Source organism: Cololabis saira, chromosome 3 (assembly GCF_033807715.1).
Source record: "Cololabis saira isolate AMF1-May2022 chromosome 3, fColSai1.1, whole genome shotgun sequence".
Taxonomy (NCBI): domain Eukaryota; kingdom Metazoa; phylum Chordata; class Actinopteri; order Beloniformes; family Belonidae; genus Cololabis; species Cololabis saira.
Window position 1 is genome coordinate 17400337 of NC_084589.1, and position 26669 is coordinate 17427005.

Sequence of the window (26669 nt, forward strand, 5' to 3'; positions counted from 1 at the left end):
ATCCATCCATCCATCCATCCATCCATCCATCCATCCATCCATCCATCCATCCATCCATCCATCCATCCATCCATCCATCCATCCATCCATCCATCCATCCATCCATCCATCCATCCATCCATCCATCCATCCACACTAACCTTTCCTGTCCTCGGTGTGTCATGTAGAACTGGACTGTGGCCACCCTGGTTCTCCCCCCCAAGCTGTGATGAGTGGAGAGAAGTTTACCGTCGGTTCCACGGTGCGCTACTCCTGCGCCGGAGACCATCAGCTCATCGGGGACTCGTCACTCACCTGTCAGCTAAATGGACACTGGAGCGCTCCGCTGCCCCACTGCTCAGGTACCGACTCACAGGCGCCTACAGCACACTCACGCAGTCCTCATATCAGACATCAGATCTCAGACATTTGAAGTACAACTGAAAATATTGTTTTAATCCCAAAGGAAAAACAGATTGTTGTAACATATATTATTGATGAAAAGAAAATGGGGGAAAAAAAGAAATTAAAACTCAAAGTAAGAACTTGGACCATTATTATTTTTATAGAAAAAAATAGGATAGTTGGTTTACGGAGCCAAGTTTGTCTCAGTTAATCAAAAGTTAGAAATCCAATCATGTCTAGGTTGCAATGAATTTAATGATTTCGATGATCAAGCAAGATAACCCCCCTCCCTCTGCATGGGTGCACATAACAGAAGTTAAGTGAGCAGAATATTCAAGACGCACTACTGGACGATGGCATGGTCTAGTAGTAGAGCCCTTGCTCATGGCACTACAGTCCAAAAATATGTGATCTTAATAATCTACAAATTCCCCTTTACTCAAAACTATTTCAACATTTTAAAGCAGGCACTTGTGTAGTCTATCTAATGTATCTGCTCTTAACAGATCATTGTCTGAAAATGACTGATGGCTGGATAGGTTTAACTTTAACTAGGTTTAACACTTCAGCTAGAAAATGTTTGAAAGATTTTTTTCCCTGCTGAAATCGTTAAATGAGCAATATTGAACTTGTGGCCTATTTCAAATAAAAGCTTGTACTGAACTCTCAGTGACTTTGGTTCAGTACATTGAATTCAGTTTTTTTTATATTTTCTGAAAGCATGAAAGAGGTTTTTCTTCAGGGTCTTTCTCCCTGAATCTCTTCTATGCCTCTTCCCTCCCATCACACTTAAGTAGTCCTGACCATTTAACTGTATTCTTTTCTGAATGTTCACCTAGTTTCTTAAACTCACTGATGCAGAATTAACGCTTGTAAGCAGACTTGTGTAATGGTTACCACTGCTTCTTCAACGGCAGTTCAAACTTCAATATTTTGCATATACTGTAGTCAGGCAGTAGGAAAGTAGTGAGGCTGTGGAGAAGTTAGATTATTTATATTATGTTCTTTTTCTTGTGGCTCTAGTGGCCTTTATTTTGAAAGTGGATAGACAGGAAACCTGGATAGAGAGAAGAGGGAAGACATGCAGTAAAGAGCGACAGGCCAGGATTCAAACCTGCGCTGCCTGCACGAGGGCGTTAGCCTCCGTATGTGGTGCGCCCTCTTAGTTAAGATTCTTAAGATATCAATGAAATGCACACCATCGAAGGGGTTCATATCTATCTCCCGGTCAGAGTTATCAGTCCATGTTTTACTTCTTGTTTTATAAAACGTGAAACGTGGGAAGCCACAAAGGGAAAGATGTGAGGGGCAAGTAAAAGCCAGCTCATGAGGGCCAACCCCACGGAGGTGCTGCAGAAAACACCTATAAAGTCCACATGAATGCAAACCACCAGTGCAACATGGTTCCCCACTCTGCTGAGTCAGCCCGATGTCAAGAAAGACTCTTCTTTAAGTTGGTTCACGATGATCTCAGTATGGGTTTCACATGGATAAAATTTGTGAAATTACTAAACTTTTTTTGGCTGCAAAGTTGTTTCAATATTCCGTTTCCATATAATCACATGATAATGTTTTGCATCAGGAAAATTGTTTGTGCATACTAACTTTGGCCAGTTAAAGCAGCACAATGTAACTTTTCCACCTTAATATCATATTTCCAGAGTCATTGTGATGGTACATCAACTTCCAACAGGTTTAATGACACCTCTGTCATGGTCTGAGGGGTCTGTATCGCCTTCACTGGCACTATGTAACTTTGAGGTGGATGGTAGGAACCCTGCCACACTACTGGTAAAGCACTATCGCTTTTGTCCAAAGGAGCCACCAAACTCAACAAAAGCTGAAAGTTACATTGTGCTGCTTTAAGTTATTTCAGTGACCATTGGGATTTTCCTGTCTATATTGGAAGGGTACCAACAAATATGTTCTTGTGTATATATAACTGGAAAGCAGATGGTTGATAGTTTAAATCTCTCAGATCTAACTCTGACTGAAGACGTACCTGGTAACTTTCAGGAACCTGTAGTCCTTTATTATAATGCAGTGGTGTTAGAAGGCCATTTTTTCATCATGCAAGGGCTGCTTTACTGCTATCACTTCGTCAGGCTTGGGCTTTTAATTTCATATTGTGATATAAATAAGAAATCTAATATTGTTGTTTGGGGCAAAAGCAGCACTGTTGCAATGTATTTGCTTTTTCTGTATCACCCATCACTTATGTGTTTTAAACAACGGAGCATGTATTATTGCAACAATTGGATCAGCACCCAGCTGTTTTGACAAATGAGCCTCTCTTAAAGAGATGATGAGTAGTTGTGCTGTGTATCTCATTCTATCATTCACATTGCTTAACTGCCTGTGTTAAATGTTGTCTTGTTAAATGGTTAAATGTTAAATGTATCTTGGCCATAAAGTAATCAGCATCATTCGAAGACGAGAATAATTTTTTTCTAAAGTATTTAAAATGGCAGAGAGTGTTTTTTTTCTGTCCTGACTGAATCTCTGCATTTATTCAGCAGACAGTAGCATTTAATCAGAATAAATAACTATGTCACTTAGTAATCTGGAGAAAGTTAATGAACTTAGTGGGGCCTAATTTAATGCCTAACACACTAATGTTTTGGAACACCTTTAGCATTAATTACCACATGCTTTTGTAGTGCCATAAGGTCAGTGAGCTTTGCATTTTCTTTCTATCCAAATATGCATTTTTTGCTCCAAAGCTTTTACTGAAGCTTTTATCGTGTTAAGTCTTGTCCAGCATATGTTAAATATCCTCAGCCCAATTAAGGGGCTTCTGTAGTGGATAGTTCATGTGTGAAAATTATGTCTCTCGTTTGTTGGATCCCTCTTTCACAATTTCAGCCAGATAAATCCTGCCATAGTTATCTTGGAATATCCCTGTATCGTTAGGGGAGTAAAAATTATTCACTACATTCAACTAGTCGGCTGGCCTATTTTTTTTTCTTGGCCACATATTATTTCTAAGCTACAACCTGGGCAACCCCAATTAACAGTATCCCACAGGCTTTCACAGTCGGCACCAAGCTGCATCACTTTGTCCTCTGCTTTTCCTCTGGAACAGGGTCATCAGACTCCATGACCTTTTTATGTTTCTCAAGTCTAATCTTTATGATTTCTGGCAAATTAGAGCCTTTATTTCCATTAGCCTCAATGATTAATATATTTCTTAAGGCTACACAGCTGTTCAGCCCCAAAGAGCTTAACCATATTGAGCTGAAGCACACATACTGTATCATACCTCAGATGGTGCATGTGAGATAATAATAACAATACCATATATACATATATATATACACACACACATACATATATATATATATATATATATATATATATATATATATATATATATATATATATATATATATATATATATATATATATATATATGTATATATACATATATACACATATATATATGTGTGTGTGTATGTATATATGAAAAAATGCATACATTTGAACAACAAAGTTATGCGTTTGTACCAGATACATCACATCTATAACAGATGCTTTGATAAACTTTTTTTAATTTATTTCAACCATTTAATTTGCAGATGTGTATTATTTCCTTACTAAAATATGATGTTGAATCTAAATACATCATCCTTTGCACATGTGTGGCAAAGGATTAAATTGCATGGATGCTTGTGATTTACTATGAAATTAGTAGCCCGTAATAGAAAGAAGAAAGCGTTGTAAATCACTCGCTCCTCTGTGAAAGAGCTAATGGATTCACACTCGGCAGTTAGCATCTGTTACAGTTGTGGCAGAAAGCGGAACCGGGACACAGCTGAAACTCATCTGTTGCGCACCAGAAGCAAAAATTAGGCTGCTGTAAACACGTGGAGAGCGAAATCAGCGAACGTGTACATCCCAACACCAAGCATCCACTTGAAGTGTTTCAATTAGTGCTGCCATGTTGGCAGTTTGATCAAGCAAAATATTATAATATAATAGTAGTGTTATGATCTGAGCTCTTTTTCTTGATATTTATTAACAGCTATATCTAAAAGGACTAGAAAAAGGCATATCATAACTCTCAGTATCCATCACTCATAGCAACAAAATCACTTGAACTATGAATTTCTTGAAAGTCAAGGGCCAGCATCAGCAGCACTTCTCATCCATGCAGCTGTTCCTTCCCTCATCTGTCCTCCGTTTTTAATTAATAAGATGGCAGAAGGCTGCTTGCCAAGTCGTTTCCCCTTTTGTCCTGCTCTGTTGCTTGGTTGAATTTAAGGCCTTATTATTTCCCCACAAAGGGGTCCTGGTGAACAGACATCAACTCGGACTCAAACCAAACAAACATCCCAATTAGTAAGATTACAGCTGTTACAGTGCATGTCAAATCAGGCTGCCTTACCTAACCGAAGGAAGATAGTGATGTTGCAATAGCTGCTGTGAGAAATACACACATTATTCAAAGAGCTGCATGCACCCCAACGACATCTAAGTATGTGGCGTTCAAATGCATCTGTAGTCATTCACGCATGTGCAATGCCACCCACAGCCATACACACACAAACTTATCCTCTTCAGATGTAAGCCTTTGACCTGGCAATTGCAGTTGGGCACATTTGAGCAGTGGGACGTGTGTAGGAGATATGAGCTTTTGTGCTTGTGCTGTAGTTCTTTGTAAACAAGTCCAATATTACAGCAGCTGTATGCTGTTGTGAACAAAGAGAGCTAAAGCAGACACACAGGGAGCCATAAACAGGGTTAGTGCACAGCCAAAAGAGGAGGAGCTGAAAGCCAATAATGATGAAATCCCTAACAAAGACTCAATGTTAATATCAATTTGAATATTTGTATTTGTGAATATCTGTATACCTGTTGGTAAGAATGTACTTGTTTTTTTCAGAGAACAAAAGCAAAATGGTGAAATAGGGATGTGATTAGTAATGATGGTTGGGTGCAATGCACGTGTTGCCGCCATGAAATTCTAAGTTAATTATTATTTGAAAAATAAAATAAAGTTTATGAGTTTGAGCATTAAATATGTTGTCTCTGTAGTGTATTCAATTGAATATGTCTTAAGAGGATTGTCAAATCATTGTATTTTGTTTTTATTTACATTTTACACAATTTCCCAACTTCAACCGAATCTGGTTAATAGGAACTATCAGATATCGACCAATCAAAAGAAGGGGCAGGGCTAATTCATGCCAATGAAGGTCAAGTACTAAATACCGAGTCAGATGACACCACCCACGACTCTCTATGTCAAACCATTCAAAAGTTATGGCTGAAAATAGGAACTATCAAATATGGACCAATCAGATGAAGAGGGGTGCGCTTTTTGGCATCTATCATCGCCACGGTAACGCTTTTGACTGAGAAATGTAATGCACATCGTCACAGGATCGAGACGCACATTTTGATGTATAACACACCTGGGTGCACGTTACGGTTCGGACCACATTAACGGCCGAAGGAATGGCATAAATTGCGTCAAAATTACACGATTAATTCAAAATGGCCGACTTCCTGTTCAGTTTCGGCCATGGCACCAAGAGACTTTTCTTTAAGTTGCGACATGATACAGGTGTGTACCGATTTCCGTGCGTGTACGTCAAACCGTGTACGTATTGTGGGGCTTGAGGCACAAAGTTTTCAAGGGGGCGCTGTTGAGTCTTTAGGCCACGGCCATTAATGCAAACCATGAAATATCACATTTTTCACCAGGCCTGGCTTGCATGCAAAATTTGGTGACTTTTGGGGCACGTTTAGGGGGGCAAAAAGGCCCTATTTCGTTGAAGAAGAAAAACAAAAATAAAAACGAGGAAAATACAGATACAATAGGGCCTTCGCACTGTCAGTGCTCGGGCCTAAAAAAGCAAGAATCTGTTTACCGGATGATATATGCTCCTTCCCCCACCAATGGTCATGAACTGCGGGAAGTGACTGAAAAAATAAGATTCCCGACACAAGTTACTCAAAATGAGTTTCCTGCAGAGGATGGCTCAGCTCTCCCTTAGAGATAAGGTGAGAAGTTCAGTCATCCGGAAGAGACTCGGAGTAGATTCGCTGCTCCTCCACATCAAGACGAGGCAGCTGAGGTTTGGGTATCTGGTGGGGATATTCTCCTACCTCGTGAGGTGTTTCGGGCAGGTCCAACTAGGTAGAGGTCCTGACGCAAACCCAGGAAATGATGGAGAGATTATGTCTCTCAATGGCCAGTGAACGCATTTGTGTTCTCCCGTAAGAGATGGGGAGAGGAATGTCTGAACCTCTCTGTTTATGTTGCTGCCCCAAAAAGCTGTTCTTGGATAAGCAGAACTTAATGGATGGGTGATGGTGATATGTGCTACCTTATCTGTTTTTTTTTCTCTTTGCACAGAGGGGGTCTCTAATGAATACAAACTCTAAGCTGCAGACAAAATAACCAACCACTCAGCTTAGCATGATGTTCATTACCTCATAAAATCTTCAGGAATGGTGCCACTGCCTTGATTCCATACCTGTCATCTCTTTTCCTCATGTCATGTGGCTTAGCAAGGCAATGTGTCCTATTTGTGTTCTAGGAGAAAGGCCAAATGATAGCAGGAATAGAATTTGTGAGAGGCTCAGCATTGTTTCATCTGATCAAATTCATAGGCAAGCATGAAAGGTCACGTGAGGTGGTGAACTGAAAGTTCCTCCACAGAATAAAAGACAGAAGGAATAATTCAGAATAATGCAAATGCATTTACCCATAGCCATAGAGGTCAAACTGTATTCATAATGTCTTATAACCACAGATGGCTACCTTTTAATGCTGGCTCCTTGTTTTTATGGACAGAAAGCTGCTCCTGTCAAAGCCCTGAGAAGTGTTGGCATGGTGACAAATGGTAGATTTTCTGCACATATATAGCTGCTTTTAACCTTAGCAGTTCAAAAAACAAAAAAGAGAACGAGAGACAGGAAAGAAAAAAAAAGCTCTACACATGCTCAATTCTATGTTATATTTCTGCTTCCTGGAGGATTTAAAAGTTTCCTACTTTGACTCTAAACTCTCTGTATTTTCTGTCCGCTTGACAGAAAGGAACACTGTGTTGTAAACTGCTGCCGTACCAGTTCAAGATGATCCACCTGTGAACACACACAGATAGACGGTTTAAGTGGGTGGCATCTTCGGTGTCTTGTTTTCATTGCTCCATGTCTGGTTATCTCCTCTTGCAGGCGACTCTGCAGGCACCTGTGGGGATCCTGGCACGCCTGCCCATGCCAGCAGGGAGGTGGGGAACTTTAAAGTGCGCAGCAAAGTGCGCTTCACCTGCGCAGTGGGACATACATTGTATGGCTCAGCAGAGAGGATCTGCTTCCCCAACGGGACCTGGTCGGGCAAGCAGCCGTTCTGCAAGCGTAAGGCGAATCTTCTGCATTTCTTTGGGATGTTTTGGATGAAACAGTGTTGGAGTTGTGCAGAAAAGTAACACATTTCTTCAAAGACAAGCACACATTTAAACTCATCCAAACAGGGATACAGTACATGTTGACATTGAAGGCTGGGCTCTGAATATCAATACTTCATATTGATTGAAACAATGCTCCCAGTGCTCTATAGTATCAAAAAGATTGGCCATATTCTTAAATAAAATATGAAATACCAAATACTGAGCACTGTTTTGGTTTCGCACCAAAGCTTGCATCAGCTGTGGGTCCCAAAAAAATTACAAAAGCACCCAGATCTAGCATAAATACACAAACATTGCATGAGACATATTGACTGCATTCTAACACATGATTGCAAAAGCTCACAAAACGCAAAACTGCACCAGATGGATAAATATCTCTCTGCTGCAGTGTTGTATTTTCTGCCAGCATATGGGACGCAGTCTATCTTCCAGAATGCAACCGAAAAATTCATTAAATCAAGACACATGAAGCCAAGTTCTTTTTAGGATCGTGATAAACGACTCATTGTGGATTTTGATGATATTAGCTCACGGAACGCCAGCTCCACAGCTTGCATAAATTACCCCCAAGGGTCAACCTGATATTGAGGCAAATGTTTGACTGCTTCTGCTCTGCTCTACTCACTGTCCGCCAGCTTGGAACAGAGCCATTGTCATTTTGTGATGATAGGCCAAGGCAGGGCCCTTCTGAACTGCTCTACTGTGTATCTGCATCTCATTCCATCTCCATTATTATCTCTCTTTCTACTTTCTTTTTTTTTTCTTCTCTGATTTCTCTGCTCAGCCTTTTTCTACCCTCTTGTTTTCTTCCCCCCACATTTCTCTGCCACTGGATTTTTATTCCTCCATCTCCCAGCTAAACTCTGATATGAAAATTGTTTTAACCATATTTCCATCTCATGAGGGAGGGGGCAGCAATTCAGCAGAGCCCGAATGAGTTTCACTGCTGCCTGTCTGTGATCTAAAGCCCTGTCTAGTGTTAAAACCCGTTCATCCATTATCCACAACCTTTCACAGCTCATGGAAAACAGTTACTGTGAACATTCAGCTTAATAACCATCTCACCTTGCCATCAAGGTCTGGTTTGTGTCATCATGTCCATCTTAAAGAGGAAGAGATTCCTTTATTAGCCATTCAGCCAGCGTCCCCACACAACAAAATTTCATTCCAATACAGCCCGTCCAAAGAGAACAAAAAAAACAAACAACATAAGACACAAGTAGACAGGTACATGAGGCTGCAGCGCCACCATTTAGTATTTCAGAAAAAAACAAACATCCATATTGCTAAATTCACACAGGAGCATGTTCGTATGTGCATGCATATGCAAATATGAGTGCACCTACAATCCAGTACATGAGCACCTGGTAGGGCCTGTGGGGAAGTGTGTTATGTGATTGAGTAATAGTGTCGCAGCCTGGTGACTTTCTGTGGATGCATTTGTGCTAATTGAGAAATCATCACTTCACTAACAGCACATCTCTCTCCGAACAAGAATCTCTATTTCAGATTTTCCAGGCAATTAGTTGATTGAGAGACTGGATCAGTTTAGTAATTAGGCGTGATTTGGAGCACTGGAAAGATTCATGAAACAAACCTCTCCACTCTTCAGGGAAACATTTTAGCGGGCATGTTTAGAAAAAACTGAAATGAAATGACTTAGAAAGACAAAAGCCCATCATCACTTCTCTTTTTCCTCCCAAACGATAGCTCACATAAGTCATAAGCTGAATCATCATTAAACTGATCCCCGATTCTTCACATCATAGCTGCAAAGTTACATAAGTCCCGCAGTTTTTAGAGAGCTCTGAATCTAATTACCACCTGGGAACTATAGGAGTTAACAATACTAAAGTTAAACTTTACATAAGAATGACTCAATACTGCAACAGGATTTTGTCACCACCACCTCTTCTAATGAGTGTCTCTTGATAAAGCAGTGTCTCTATACAGATTAGTGGCTTTTTCTACAGCTTCTTTAAAAGGAAGTCGATGCCTCGTCACATCTCCAGATCTGAGGCACACACATAATGATGAACTCCTGTACAAGCCTGTAATTCCTGCTTGTCGTTTGAAGACTCTTCAGCCTAAGATGCAATCAGACTGAATCAAGAAAAACACAAATATTCATTAGGTCAAAAGCAAAACAGCATTTATTACAGCATATGACTGGTAACATTCATGGAAATATATTGTTTGTAGCAATTTACCTCCTCGGAAGCGGTTTTGCAGCACCTCGGGAGGGACTTGCAACCAGCCGATTATGAATTACTGATATGGAAATTACACTTCTGTTAGATACATTTGACCTTCACGTCTTATTCCTTCTTTGTGTTGCAGCGATACAGTGTGGGAACCCAGGGACGCCTGCCCATGGCCATGTTTCCCGCGTGGAAGGCACAACTTTCTCCCACTCCATTGTGTACTCTTGCATGGAAGGATATTTCCTCACTGGATCACCTACGCGGCAGTGTCTGGCAAATGGCACGTGGTCTGGTACAGCTCCAAACTGCACAAGTGAGTTTTGTGTGTACAGCGGTGGAATTATGTCTCTTGCTCCTTTTGAAGGCACTTAAGAGGCTATTCTTGACACAGTGTTCACATTGTGAAATGAAAAGACTTACAGTTCTTTGTGTAATCACCGCCAAAAGAACGTTGAATGACTGGTGTTTGGCCAATAAGATGTTGTCAGGCACAGTTCCAGTTATCCAAGTGCTCAGGAGAGCAACATTTACTCCAGTCAAACACAGGGGCAGTAACGATCTTTGTTCTTTTATAAAATGGAGCCGAAAAAGAGAGTCTTAAAAATTATAATAAGGTTGCTAACCAAGAAATAATTCACAGTAAGTGTTTGGATTGAATCAATCCTGTCACAAATGGGTAGATGAGGATCCAAGCAAAGGAGAGACGCAGGGAGCAAGAGTTCCAAAAAGGTGATTTATTTATGCCGAAAACATATCAAAAGCGCTGCAGAGCAGGGTTGACAAAAAAACACAGGAGCCAAAATCCAAAAACCTGACAGGACACACGGAGAGTGCAAACAGTACGGACCAGCAGGGAGCAAGATAAGACAAGAACAGATATACACAGAAGGGTTGACGAGACACAGTTGCAGACAATCAGGGCAGATGGGAAGACAAAACAGAACTGAAACACAGACACAGGTTTCAAAATAAAACAGGAACTGACCAAACCGTGTTTTTTTTTTACTTTCAAATTGGATGTTCACAGACAAACTTGATGGTGTAACTTCTAATTTCTCCCAAAAAAAGGCATTCAAATTGATCAACTGCAGAGTAAAAATAAAAATAAAAAGTCAATACACCTATTTTAGCTACTTCTCCTCCTCAAAGAATGAAAACTGCACATTTCATTGTCTGAATCTCAACAAATGAGCCTTTCAGTAATTAAAAACAACACCAATCTATATTCAATTTGCACCAGGGATGACTTTCAAAGAAAATTACCCATTGTTCTCTCTGAAAATCAACTTATTCTCTTTTCCTTGCTCCTTTTTTGCCTATTATCGAAACACAAGAAAAGATAAATGGTATAGGCCTAATTTTCAATTTTGGAGTAAAATGGGTCTCTGGAGAGATACACGCAGGGAAGCAGGGAGCGGAGAGAAAATGGAAGTGAATAATAATGACCAGACGTGCAGAAATACTCCGGAGCCTTCTAGGCGTTTCCTTTCCTTTTCAAGTCTGCTCAACACCAGACTTATGGCTTTATACTATTGCCTCACATTGATGTTTAGTGCTTAGTCCAGAGACATCAACAGCTGAGTTGCCAGGTCTGCTTTCATTCAGAAGGTATACATTTTTACGGTTCATGGGAAATTGATCACGTAGGGCAGCAGATCAAAGTCATACAGGATGTTCAAGGAGAAACAACAATTTTTCATCTTGCAACCCTTTGCTCTTTGCAAAAGAATATTTACAGATCGTATAAGGCTTTAGAAAATTATAGTCACAAAGCAGAAAGACTTTGTGGAACATATTGCAAAAAAGTTTAGATGGTAACATTCAAAACATGACATTCAAGTTATCAAACGTTGGAGTGTTTCAGGTGGTATAATGTCCCGATCTATCTGCAAATACATATTAAGATGTGCAATGAGACAAGCTTGGACAAATTTTTTGTTCTTTTCAAACCTCTACACACACTCTCTGTTGGTGACAGGTTGGTGTCCAGTACCTGCACCCTCCCTCCCAACTATGCCTTTGCAAGACTGTCGTTTTGCATTGTTGTAGTAAAATATGCATGAATATCTTGGGAAAAGATGTTATCTTCTAGGCGGAATTTGTTGCTCTGAAATCTCAACATGCTCTGTTACCCGTGTTTTATTGTTACTATGACAGAAGTGCAAATGACCTGCTGAGACAACCTTGCACTCTAGCTTTTAGACTTTTTCCTGGTAACATTCTGGATGGCCCTCATCTCTTTTTCATTGTTTACTAAAAAGAAATTGCCACATTCCTCCCCATGCTTCTTTGAAAACCTTTCAATTATTTTCTCAATGATTGATTTTTTTTTAAATTTTATTTATTTATTTTTTTTACAAAGTGACAACCCTGTGCTCATCTTTGTTCCCAGGAGACTTGGCCTTTGATGGATACTGCTTTTAAATAATAATGATTGCATTCACTTGTTGGTATCACTCAGCAAATCTGCACACTGTAGCTGCCCATACAGCTCAGTATACAGTATGTACTCTATACTGTACTGTACGTCATTGTTAGTACATACCAGTATACCAGTATAAGGGATCCTGCTGCGACATCAATAGAACCTATATGACCAGCTTGTGCTGTAGTGGCCAAATGCATTATGGGATACAGTTTGTAAGGTAAACTGGTCAGTTGTATACTGGACATTTTAAAACAAATGTGTACCATCCAGGTACGTACTCCGAATGTGGTACAAGGTTTTGAAAGTGGCCCCAATTTCTTTTTCTTCCCTCATTAAAAAGGTCCTGAGTTCCCCGTGACCCAACTTTGTTTTTGTTTTTATTTTCTACTGACCTAAAATAGAAGGATATACGTAAAATCTGAATTATTATTTTTTTTTTAAAGAAACGTTTAAGGTTCTCATTTTTTGCAATTAAATTAAGTGGTCAAAATAATGATGAATTACTATTTTCTCTGGGCATCTTCCATACCACCCTAGACGTCTGTGATTTTGGGCTGTAAACAACCTGCTGGCCATAAACAGCCATCCATCAATTTTTTAATACTGCCTCACCGTGTTCAGGGTCACGGGGGATCTGGGTTCTGTCCTAGTCCATCACACAGACACAAAGAGACAAAAAGCTCACATTCATACCTGTGGTCAATGTAGACTTATCAATCAACCAAACATTCATGGTGTTGGATTCTGAGAGGAGGTCGAAGAAAATCCCCACAGGCACAGGGAGAACCTGCAAACTCCACATAGACACAGAGACCTGTCTTACTGTGAAACTTACCGCCACAACCACAAAAAAGACAAACTCAACTAAAACTCCTGTTTTCTTGAACACAGGTTGGAGAGTTCAGCAAAAACTTCCAGCGAAAACTGTAATTTAGTTAAGTTGTTAAAGTTAATTGCTTGTAGCTTTTCTGCGTGGTGCAGAGATACTTTTTCTTCTCTCACAGGTGGACAGACACATGTAAACGTTTCCATTTTACACAAACTCTTTTCCTTTTGTCTCCCTCATGCTCTCCTTCACTAACTCCACTTTTCCACCTCCTTACAACATGGCTGTATTTGATATCTATTGAATTTTTTATGAGTTGTTTTTTTTTTTATTCATGGCAGCTGCTTTTCACTTGTACTCAGAGAGACATGATGCTTAATTCAAGATAATGTGTAATTGTAGTGGCGCAGAATGGAAGCAAACTACAGATCTGAAATGATGCACACACAAAGAGGTGTTACTGATACTGGTTTACAAGTATGTGTACTGTTTGTGTTCATAAACCAGGCTGCTGCAGAGCAGACTAAGTATTTTTTGACAATGAGGTAAAAAGACTTGTGATCTCCTGGCTAAAACAAAACAGATGGGCACTGTCAGCTCTTTGGATGGTTTCCATGCAATCTTTTAGCTTATTAACATAAACTCTAAATATATATATATATATATATATATATATATATATATATATATATATATATATATATATATATAGATATGTGCTTTTTTTTTCGGTTGGGGGGGGGGCAACATTTCTAAACTAGACACTATCAACCTCCACTTCCATAGATGACCCTGCACAAAGAACCATCAATAATCAATACTTGACCACATGGACAAGGGATGACTTTGGGAAACAGTTGCCAAGCACTAAATTATGTACATTCACAAATGCTATACTTAAAATGTTACTGTTTTTAAAACAAAGCCTTAATAGATTCAAATCATGTTGAAAAAGTTGTAATGTTAAGAAACATTTTCATAACTGAAGGCTGGGTGAGCAGAGGGGCATTCAACGTGCAGCTAAATAATAACTTCCCTTCTTATAAATAACAATGATTAGAATTTCTCAAAAGAGACATATAATTTGTCATTTGTTTACACTGCAGCTTAATTCATCCAACATTTGTATTCATTAGTAAAACAGAAATTCATGTTATATTTCATATGCTCCCCTCTTAGACTGAAAACAGAAATGATGTCACATCTTGTGTCTAAAACAGTGACTCGTCGTATCTGCATGGATAACTTTGTGTTGGTCTAAAAAGCTTTCTTGTGTGCAACTTTTGTGAGGTGATGACCCCAAAAAAGTAGTGTTACTCCCCAAAATGCACTTGAAAGAAAAATTGATTATGTTAGTTCCGTGTGAACCTCAGGTGTATTTGGAACGACTGCACATCAAGCATAAAATAATTTCATTATTTATTTATTTTCAAAATAATTTTTATTTTTCTGACACTTTATACAATGATGGACACGGGATCCCTGCATGAAGATACAATATGGAATCCACCCAAAAAATCAAAAAAGACACTGCAAAGAGCTTCACAACATGTCAGACAAACGTGCAGGCTGCTGATTTTGTGCACTTAAATGACAAGTAGACTCATAGTTTTTGGTGTAGCAGCTTTGTGTTAATTTGAAAAATGTGTACATGAAGGATATGATTCACTAATGGAGCAAGCAAGGACTCATTACCATCCAACTAGAACTGCATTTAGGGGTCCTTTTTGTCTGTGCTCAGAAAGAATTCATCTTCACAAAATGAATCCTCTCTGGAGGCAAAGTTAGTCTAACCCAGCAATCATCAACAAATACAAGAATCAAAGTCCTTGGCAGCAACTGAAGATAAACAAGTGGAAACTGATTTAAGGAAGAGGCGTTAACGTGGACAGTCATGTGCATAATACTGGCGTCTTACATTAAGCTGAACATGTCGAGAAGGATTTTCTAACAAGTATACACAAATTAGGACCTGTGAGATGAAACGAGGGCCATGAAAAAGCAATCAAGACCAGCAACTATAATTTCATCAGAGATGGGACTGGGTTAGGACCTGGCGGCATAGTGGGCCAGCAGTCAGCCATCTGTTTACTTTGGAGAAATTCGACTGTGACAAGAAGCCAAGAGTGGGCATGTGGAAAGATATCACCAACATGTCAACCAGCTACTCCACTTTAATTAGATAAATTACAACAAGCCTAAATTCTAAAAAGTTAACTGCATTTTGAATAGTGCTACAACACCAACACATTTGTCCCTCATTCATCGGTCAAAGACTCAGCATGAATAGCAAGGATGGATGCTAGACTTCATTAAAGTAGTTTTTATCTATATTGTCAAGACATCTTGGAATGTCTTCATCCCACCCCTGCAACTCAGATCAGCATGAAGAAGTTATAGAAAATGAAAGGGGTTAAAATCCTTATTTAATTTATTTTAAGGTATTCAAATCCCAATAAGAGGAAGTGATAAAAGAATTAAAGCTCTTTAATATGTACAACCGTGTCTTGCAGGAGCTGATGTTTAATTGCAGAAATTAACACACTTGGAAGATAAAATTGATTTTAATGTTAAAGGGAAATACTTTGTTGAGAATCCTTTGCAGGCAATGACTTATTGCTTTACTGCTCCATTGATTCCCAACTTCAATGCTTAAAGTCAGGAAGTAATGAGTGTAATCAATGAAGAGATATCCCCCTTTGTGAAGCTCTGCCACGCCTCTACTGCAGCTTTCTTCAGCTGTCTTACAGCACTTCCTTTTGTCTTCAGAGATAAGGCGATTGACCCAACACCTGCAGAATGTTCCAGTTATTTACCTTCAAAAACTCTGTAATCTTTTTTGGGGAGGCTGTCCATCTATTCAGAGGGAACTGAGACCCACTGCATGATTTTTTTTTCCTTTCCCTTAATGTATCTATTTGTTGACTTGACAGGTTTGTATGTTCCTACTGCCTCGTCAATGGATTATTCTGTTTGTGCAGCCTCAGAATGATCTATTTTAGTTCCAAGGGTCCCTTTACTCCATGTTGCAGAATAACAATAGCCAGGCCAGCCCTCCCCTCTCCCTTCCAGAAAATGTCTCTCCTGTGAAAAGGGTCGGGCACCTCTAACATTAACAGACATTTTCACCAGTATAGAACTTACCAAACCCAAACAAATCACAACAGGGCAGGGATGGCCTATGTGCAATGAAATAACACAGAAAAATACAAGAATTACTTTTAAAACAACCAAAACGACTACAGAATTGCAAATAACACCATGGATCAACACATTATTTTTGTCATGGTGTGGCTCAGTAGGACCCAGATTCAGGAGATGAGGAGGCTGTGGCCTAGGCCGAGTCCTGGGCCGAGTCCTGGGCCGAGTCCTGGGCCGAGTCCTGGGCTGTGGCCTGGGGGCCGGCAGAGAAACAGTGACTGAGAAAAGTGTCTGATCTGTGTCTGATCTGCTGTTGAGCAATAAAATCTTGTGAGACATTGAAGTCTCTGATACACTGATCCCTCATGTAGGTTATTATGGACTTCCTTTTACACAATGAGTTGAAACGAAAAGAAAACAGGGCCAAACATGCATTCAATACCAACGTGTGGCTGGAATGTCTGAGAAAGCATCTTCTCCAAACATTGCATCGTAGTGTACAAACACTGCTCACCCCCTGAACAAAACATCCAAACAGAAACTAAGTGCTTTTATATAAAAAGCTGTCCTGTGCAGCACATCAACTCTGCAAACATGACACAACATAGGAGAGCCAGTTCCTCAGGTCAGGACATATTGATCAACCCAAATCTCAAGGGTAGTGGTCACTCTTTTGACGACAGTAATGTTCACATTCAGGAGAAGATAATTGATGGTTTGAGAGGAGTGAAAGAAGCCATGCGGGAAAAAAAAAAAACTGCAGATAGATGAGGCAGTTTCAAGTTTCCAGTTTCTATGCAGCCTTGACTCACCTCCCCAGGCAGTTTTACAACCACTCGAACCTTGATCCATGTGGCAAAAAACATCTCACATGGTGACCAAGTAAACAACGCAGTCAACAAAAAATATTAACAACCCATAAGAGGATCTGCCGGCTCAGTGATATATATCTGACCTGGTGGCTTAAGTGAACCTCCACACCAGTTTTTTTGTATATGTTTACTCTTGTTTCAGCATTATTATGGTATTATTTGGTTGTTGATTTAGTAGTAGTTTGTAACTCTGGAATTGAAGAGACTCGAATACCATAGCATCAAAGAAAATCCCTGTTACAAAAGCCCTTTTGTATATCTCTTCCTGAAATAAACACAGAATAGAGAAAGTATTAAGTAATACTTGATCTTTTTTTTTAAGTTGTCATTGTGAAAAATATGACAAAACAGGTTCTACTGTAATACTCCATAGGTCAAGGAAACGCCTCATTCTGCTGTCCAACTGTTAAATGACCACCTATCAAAAACACATAAAAGGCAAAAGCCATTTGCAGCTGAGAATGATGATAAATCATTGAAGTGTCAGACAGTAGGTGACCTATTAGCATTTACTCATCGTTACCACATAATTAACACCTTTTCATTGGCAAACTTTTAGTGTTGGCATTCTTGTACAAAGTTTCTTTTTTGCTGTTCGTCACCAATATAAAATGCTGGTGGAGTGTTAAAGTAGCTCCAGTTGCTTCTTTTGAATATTAAATGTTGATCTTGATTCAATTTTCTTTATTATCCGCTAAATGACACAGCTGTTTACCTCATTTGAAACAGATACCGTATGTGGCTAACAGGGTAATTGTCAAACCTGAATGGATGATTATCAATCATCACAAACTAAAATAGCAAGTTTTCAGTCTCACAAGGGAGTAAATGCTTAATTAAGAACTCAACTGTGCTACCAGCACAATTATAAGAGACTGTGCTACTCCCCCTTAAATTTTGCATTAGAAAAATATTGGAGAGAGATTATTACTTTATTTCTAATGCACTTTATAATCCTGAATACGGTAGCAAAGAAAATACTTTAACTTGTTAAAAGTTAGCTGGTTTTTCTGCATTAAAATTAACTAACAACTAGATCTTCCACAACTTTTTCATGGAATAAACATACAGCTATATGCTGACAACACTGTTTTGTATATGCATGCAAATACCACTCAGAAATTAACTCATGCCATACAAGGTGTAGTCGAGTGGTTTGATCAATCTTGTTTTACTTTGTATATCAGTTAGACAAAAGATATGTTATTTTGTAAAACTAGGGGCCAGATTTCAACTGCAGACATTTTCATTAAGTTTGAATCTATTGAAATAATCACTGAATCACTATCCTGGCCCCTGCATGTTTACTCGATTTTGTCTGCTATCACCCTGCTTGTTCTGTGAGTTGCACCAGAGTAGCTTCCATCTTTAACTCTAATGTACCTTTCTGCCGCAAAACTTTCGGGCAGTCTGCCTTTTCTTTTGAAGCCTCTCCACAGTGGAGCACTAAGAGACTATATTAAGAGCTGCAAATACTATGGGATTTTGTGCTTGTGTTGTTCTCTCCGATGTAAGTCGCTTTGGATAAAAGCGTCTGCTAAATGACAGTAGTAGTAGCAGTAGTAGCTCTACAGTTTTAAATCCCATCCGAAACTGTTTTTAAAAGTCACCCAAATCTGTAACACTGACTTATGCGACTCTAAATTTTAACCTTTTGTATGTTCTCATGGTGCTGACTAAATATGTGCTTGTGTCTGGGTGAGTTGGGGGCTGTAACCATATACAGTATTTGTATGGGTGTTAGTGTGCCCTGCTTGCAGATGTAAATTAGCCCTAAGGCTAACACTGGTACAACGCATCAAATGAAAAATGTATGTTTGAAATTGTACATAGTCCTTAATAAATAAATGAAATTGGATTTTTAAAAGAAACGATCTGATCTTCAGTACCATTTATAAGCAAATACTATGTGCTCGAGTTGAAAATACACAATTATAGGTTCTTGAGTCTTTATTGAGCATGCTGATTAAACATTCAAAATCCTGAAGGAAAAAATTGAGTGAATCAGTATCTCTGAAACAGATCTGCAGAATGCTAATGAGGATTTTTTGATGATTCCTCTTTTATAGAAGAGACACCTTTGTAGGATGTCCAGCAAGAACAGCTCTCATGAGGTTATTTTACTGTACGTCTATGGATATAAAGACTTGGATTACAATAAACAAAATAAAAGGTGGCATTTCTTTTTCTGAAGTCATTCTGTGGGGGGTTTACTTTGATGAGTGGAATTGGCTGCTGAACACCTACCCTGACAGTATCCTGTAGTTTCCTTTCAGTGGTTGCTGCAGTAATGCAGTGAAGTAAGCCCAAATCTTCCCTTTTTTTCTCCCTAATTTTTGAGAGTGGACGTTTTTCCATCAGTTTACTGCCATGGTCACTCTGGCTGTTCCTCGACTTACCCATGCTAGACTTATGAACAAAGATATGTATCAGTTCCACTGATGAAACCTTCACCTGTTACTCTTGGTTGTTACAACTGGGTGTTGTTCAGCAGGACCCGAATGCAGGAAAGTAAGGCAGCAAGAGTTTCAAATGTCCTTTATTGAAAACAAATGCTGCACTTACAGGAATACAAAAGTAACTCAAAATACATCCGCTATTGGAAGTAAAGAGCAGACCGAGAAGAAATGCAGAGCGAGGAAAAAAAAAACACGCACACAAAAACAGACCAACAGGGCCCACCAAGACAGACGAATACACGGCTGATGAGACATGGGTGCAAACAATCTTGACTGACGATAACAAGAGAAGTCAAAATGCAACTTAAGAAACCAAGAAATGGGCTTTCGAAATAAAAACAGGAACTACAAGAAAAAACAAGGAAAACCAAGAATAACAGGATGAGAAAACTGACACAAAACCCCTAAACAATGACAGTGGCTTCTTCTTTACCTCACTGAGGAGTCTGCATTGTGCCTTTGGAGTCAAATGATTGACTCCAAAAATGCTTTTCGGTCTCTTTTCAGTCAAGTTAGCTCTAAACTACAACCACACTGACCTCATTTCATGAATGAAACTCCAGATGTGCAAATACTGACTAAAAGTAGCTTTCTTTGATGTCATTAATCTATGGGTTCCCTTAAAAATTAAATGTTCCATATGGCATTTTTCCACCACATGAAATGTTAAATGGGTGTATTCAATAAAGACACAAAACATTATAATCATTTGTGTGTTATCAGCTTGATCTCATTATAAATATCTATTATTGTAATTAAGCTAAAGATCAAATCACCTTTTGTGAAAAATGTATGCATAAAACCAGCTAATTCGAAGGGATTCACATGCTTTTTATAGCTTTATTATTGATATCTGTACATTTTCATGTAGCAGTGCACTCTTTTCATCACTCATATATATTTTTTTCTACATCGTTAACTACCCATGGCAGTGATCACCTGCGGCGAACCTGGGGTTCCAGCGAACGGACTGAGATTTGGTGATGACATCACAGTGGGCCAGAATGTGACGTTCACTTGCCAGCCAGGGTACGTGATGTTAGGAGGAGACAGCTCCGTCACAAGGACCTGCACCAACAACGGGACCTGGAGTGGAACCATGCCGACATGCCAAGGTAAGCGTAGAGACTCCACATTTTACTCTGCAACATAGTTGTTCTGCAGCAGACAGTCAGCCTTGATAACCATCAGACCATTCTGTAATAACCTTGGCACCCTCACATAGTGTCATATACAAGATGAATTGCATGCTTATTCTCTGAGATGTAATGAGATGAGCAGGGAAAGTGACACAAGACTTCCTGTGTGGTCAGATAGTGTCACACTCTCCATTTGATACAAGACCATGTGCCATTAGTCTAGACGTCTGCAAGACATACAGATATATTTGCATGTGGTTACATGTATATATTTGGTTTAATGCACGCCAACACTAGTAAACACCGGTGGTGGCCAGTGACTGAAGCAGTGTCTGAAGACTAAATATGATAAAGACAAATAAGCTCGAGGGTTAGAATTATTCCTTGTCTTCCTCTCTGTAAGTTTGTGCATAATCTAGTTAGAAACTCCAAGAAGAGGACTTAGCTGTTGTTCGCCCATCAGCGATACATAGTTCTTTGATTTATGATCCTCGGGTTGAGGCATAGATTAGCATTTTTTCTGTTGACACCGTAGCGTAAGTGTTGCAGGGAAGATTAACTTGTGCAGCAAATACGACCAGGAAAGGGAAGCGCCTATGTGGCAAATGGTGGGTCATTGTTGCTAAGGAACTGCTCCTAGGCTGCTGTGTCAGCTACAGCAAAGTAAGCTTTTTGTTTTATGTTTGCCTCATGAGAAATGGCAAAGGACACATTAAATATGAGAAACAGAGACAGAGTTTGGGGAACTGACGTGTACGCATAAAAACCTAACAACCTTGGAGATTTAGAGGCAGGCAAACTCAGAACAGCTTAGAGTAAGATAAGATCAGATCCAAGTTTCAAACACGGACCTGTTGTTGCTGTTTGTATCTTTGTATAAAATGCTGTTAAATAGTTCAGCTATGTGTTTAAAATATTTCACCTGTGTGCTCATAAAGCTGGTGATAAATTGCTGGTCATCCAGCTATTGCCCACATAGATGAAAATAATGGGACACTGGGCTTGTGGGTACATATGTGCACAAACATAGAAAAAAAGAAAGGAATAAAAGTTTTTGAATCTCCTAACCTTCTAGCTCCAGTCCTTGACAGCTGCTGTCTCTGTCCTGCTCCTGCATTTCTTTATGCGGGTAGTGTGAGTAGGAGTGAAACTCAGAGTTTATCCTTTCAAGTCGGACGCATCACCATACGTTTATACAATCACATGACCTTTGGAGGTATGGGTTTGCCCCTCTCATGCATACATATTCACAGAGACTAACGTGGAGGATTTGAACAGACCATCACGTTTTCTCCCTCCACTGCTGTAGCAGCCTCAGTGCTGTCAGCTCATGTTGACCTGTATGCATTAGTAACTGACCCACAGGGTCCCTCTTGCCTCCACTCACACTTTCACTTCTCCAGCAGCACTGATTTCTCTCTTGAGGTAAATGAATAAAAGAAAGGCAAGACAAAAAGTTGGATTGTTAAGTGCGTGCTCTACATAAATTTTGCTGCTCCTCCATGTGGATGGGGTATTAAAACAGAACCTGGATGTTCTGAGCTTTATGTTCTCCTTGTCACGATGCTCCCCCTCTTCTTTTGTCTCTTTCTAAGACTGTTAACTGTCTCTTGCATACCCTATCTAGGGCATGCCAAAGAAAACCATATGTTAATCTGCAAAGCAAGACCAAAAATGAGGCCTTATCCAGTAAGACTGTTTTTATTTTCCTTTAGTGAACTTAAGCCGAAGGTGCAGCAGTTCAAATGGGGTGAGCAGTTTAGAATCAAAGCGAAGCAGGGCATCTGTCATGTTGTCATAGATTTGGATGATGTGCCACACGTATATGAGCCGAGGGGTAAAGAGATAGAAAGGGTGCCAAGATGAAAGGAAGGAAAGGCAAAAAAAAAGAGACAAATGGAAACTGGAGGAGACAAAGAGGCTTTACATGTGCCGACTCTGTGCATAATTTTTCACATAATGTGTGAATGTCACTTCTAGACACAGCGCTCGTTGTGATGCACATACTGTACACACATACAGCAGATGACGCATTCCTAAGCCTCGCCCGGCAAGGATTCAGCTAGAATCCCAGGTTTGACATGTTCAGCTAAGAGGCACTAATGCTGCTTAGAAGTACTTATGAAAATGGGGCCACTCTGCTTCTCATTCACTTCTGCCTGCCACCCATGCCTGAAGTTTTTTTTTTGTTGTTTTAAGGGGTTTTTTTTTCATGTTTCGACTAATTTCTACAGCAGTTCTTATGGGATTAGAATACTTACTCCTTTAATCAATGCAATTTGAACTTTGTACAGATGTCATCTCGTATTGTCAGACCATAACTTTCTCTTTGTCTCCCTCTCACACATATGCATATATATGACTGCAGGATAACTAGCAAATACGCCAAAACCCGCTTTCTACTGTACCCAGCTGAGCATTTTAGTTATGCAGTTCAAAGTCAAGTGAAATCTTTTTTTTTTTTTCTAGGACTCTAAAGCAACATCAGGGATAATCCCAAGCTGTATTTGCTTTCTTTGAAGATGAAATATTTTATGCAAACTTTTTTCTCCTCAAGAACTTCAGAAAAAGCGATTACAATAAGTCAAAATAATACAAAACAGATTGCAACATCAGTAAGGTTTTTGCTTTTTTACTTTTAGTCATCATGGCCTAAATATCTTTCCACACATAAAAACCCCCCTTGAAGCGTATAGTACACTGGTTGCAAAATGTCCGTATGGAAATTGTTTTGGATCCGCTGGCAGCCAAGAATAAATAGGCGGTTCCTCTTTGGAGACAATGTATGAATATCCCTCTGTGGCTTGTTCCACATTTATTGTAACTCATTGTGTAGAAAACAAACAAAAAAATGTGGCGAGAAAGTTGTCTACCATGCCTTTCAAAGGATCATTATCATACTATGAATATGACTCATTGTCAGATTTTAATTGTCATACAAGTGTTAAAATAGTCAAAACAGTAAAAAGTCTTATTGGAATTAAGCAGAGAACCTGATAATTGGAGTTGCCTCCAAGATCAGAGTTTATCCAAACATAAAGCCTACAGTTCCTTAGACCTTATTTATTTATTGTGTTCTCATCTTTATTTAAAACCACAAACAGTAAGAAAGTTATATAATCTCGCCTTTACCAATTTATAAGGCACATCATGACACTGTAATATAAGTTTACATTAAATGTCTTGTCTATTCTGTTGTGGAAGCAATGTAAACTTTGCAGCTTCATGATTCAAGAATATTTACAGTATATCATGTTTTTTTCATGTTTCCATGAAAAGCACTTTAAAATATTTTATTAATTTCATCAGATGTATTCAAAGAGTTAGTATTTAGTGACATGTTTCTTCTTAAAAGCTTGTGCAATTCACTCTGGCACGCTGGTTGTTAGTTTTTGGGCTCCATCCTGACCTAAATCTATTCTTGTTGTCATAGCTCCTAGAGATTAAACCTATAATGCTGGTTGTATCATATTTGATGCAGGAATTTCTGAGACCTGAACCACCCCCATAATCAATAAGGGGAAAGAATATATAAAGAATAAAAATGAATAAATAAAAAATACCTGAATGTATTCATAATGAAACTGTTACAAACAAGTTTGGAAGTGTTTTTTCATTTCAATATATTACCAACAAAAAAATAAATGATACATTATTTTTATTTCTTATGTCAGGCATTAAAGTGTTAAGACCTGTGAAACTTCTGGCTGTGGGTCCAAATCTCAATGCCGTGATCTCTGAGAAACCTTTCACTTCCACCAAGCTGGAAAAAGCCCAGTGCATTACCAAATTACTCCTGGATTGTTTGGGAGAAGTTGCTCTAAAAGGACATTTTTGAACCATTCTTTATTCTTGACGGTGCTTTCAGACAGAATTGCAAGTGAACCCACTCCCTGACTTGAGAAACAACCCCAAACATGGTTGGATGTTTAAATGTTGGCATGAACTATCATGCCCAAAGTTTTTCTATGATCAATTCATTTTTGCACATTTTCCAAAAGCCTAAAATAATGCACCACTGAAAAAAATGACTTTGCAGCAGTCTTGTGCTTTCAAAGTTTTGTATCTCCTCCAGTGTTTCAACCTGTCCTGATTTTTTTCTTCTTGGGGACAAGTAGGTTCCCTTGTTTGCTGCCCTTCTTGACACCAGGCCGATCGAGCTCAGTACTGAGGGATCACAGGGTTCCTTAGTTCAATCTGCACACGGAAACAGTCCTGACACTTGCTGGGTAGCAGCTTCCTTGCATATACAGTACAGCCATTTTGATGTAGTAAACAGCTAAACTTTGTTGTTTGGAGATAACCATCTCTAACACCAAGGCACGGAGGTTTCTTGACAACCTTCCTTCTTCAGCTGTCAGTCTGCTCTTATTCAATGAAAATGATGGAGTGGTTTCAGCTGACTGGTATTCATTAACTCAGAAACAATAAAGTGCTTTGCAACATACAGCTAAGATTGGGTTTGTGACGAAATATACTTAAACTGTCAATTTAGCTCTAGAGCTAAATGTTTATCACCAAGAGAAAGATTGGAAAGAGCAACAATCAAATAAAAAGTCTATATCACCTTAACGATACCTTCGCTGAACTCCGAGTTACTCTTTCCTAACAATGTCTACAGTACAAAGAACAACTACACCTACAAATACAGCTGCTGCTTCTGATGGAGGTCCTGCCTTCATCTCGCTGCATCTGTATGATGTCGTCTTCTATTTGTTGGGTGAAATTTTCTGCACCGCAGTTTGACTAAACTAGAATTTAGCATGACAGTTAAAGTTGGTAGATTTATATGCGAAACATATTATCTTGTCACATAGTTTGAAGGTTTGAGTGACTTCAGTTTGTGTGCTAAGTGGTTTGCCGTAAACAAGATTGAGTGTGTGCCTAGAGAAAAGAAAGACTTGAGGAAATGATGGCCATTAACGGAGCACAGTAACAGTTTCAAAGAACAGACATAATTTTATGCACGTCCCTAAAACTCATATCCCGTCTGCATTCCCACGGGTTCATCTCCAAGCGTGTATTCCAACATACTCTGAGCTATGTTTTGCATGAATTTGTTACATCCGTTGAGCAAAAAGTTTATGGCTAACACAGACACCAGATATCCTCTCATTTGTCACAGATTTAGTAAACTCCAAACACAAAAAGCTGGAAAAAGCCTTGCGGTCAAAACACAAGCAATTTAGATGTGTTTAAGACCTAGTTTTAACTCAGGAAGGGGCTGGTGACTTTGTGCCTCTTCTATTTATTTCTTTATATCTGTGAAATAACTATATTATTTAAATCTTGATGTGTGATCACGACTAGAACAAAACATGGTCTTTTATTAAACTGTCACATGACAAAACGAATAGAAAATGCCAGAGCCAAGCTGTAGCCATCCATGTAGACCCTCAGAAATGATGGTATTGATCAATAAACCACAACATTTGTTGACCTACATGTTGTAGCGTTTTATTTCACAGTAGAAGAAACATTCTCTGATATATTTTTTTTTTTTGTGAAAAGCCTTGTTTTGCTGGTATTGATGGGTGTAAAATGCTTTGTTTTCAAGACCACCTGCTTTCTTTTTTTAAAACATCTTGATTCTTATAGAACATAGTCCCACAGCAACTCTTGAACATCTGAGGGACCTTCAAACAAACATGAATTATTAAAGATGTACATCTTTCGATCCACTCCAACTACTCTATGCTGCTTATAACTCCTCATATAGCAACATGTAGCATGATGGATTTGTCCTTTTAACAAGAGAAGGGCTTTGGTTTTCATGGTTCAAAATGTTGTTTTTT

General features: G+C 39.1%; 1 protein-coding gene across 1 annotated transcript in view; it reads left to right on the forward strand.

Moving 5' to 3' along the window:
- LOC133426445 (CUB and sushi domain-containing protein 3-like) overlaps positions 1 to 26669 on the forward strand; it is a 289442-nt gene that overhangs the window by 235893 nt on the left and 26880 nt on the right. The window contains exons 56-59 of the mRNA XM_061716381.1: positions 168 to 341; positions 7570 to 7752; positions 10146 to 10322; positions 20668 to 20850. Of these exons, the coding sequence (XP_061572365.1) occupies positions 168 to 341; positions 7570 to 7752; positions 10146 to 10322; positions 20668 to 20850 (717 nt within the window). The remainder of the gene's footprint in view (positions 1 to 167; positions 342 to 7569; positions 7753 to 10145; positions 10323 to 20667; positions 20851 to 26669) is intronic.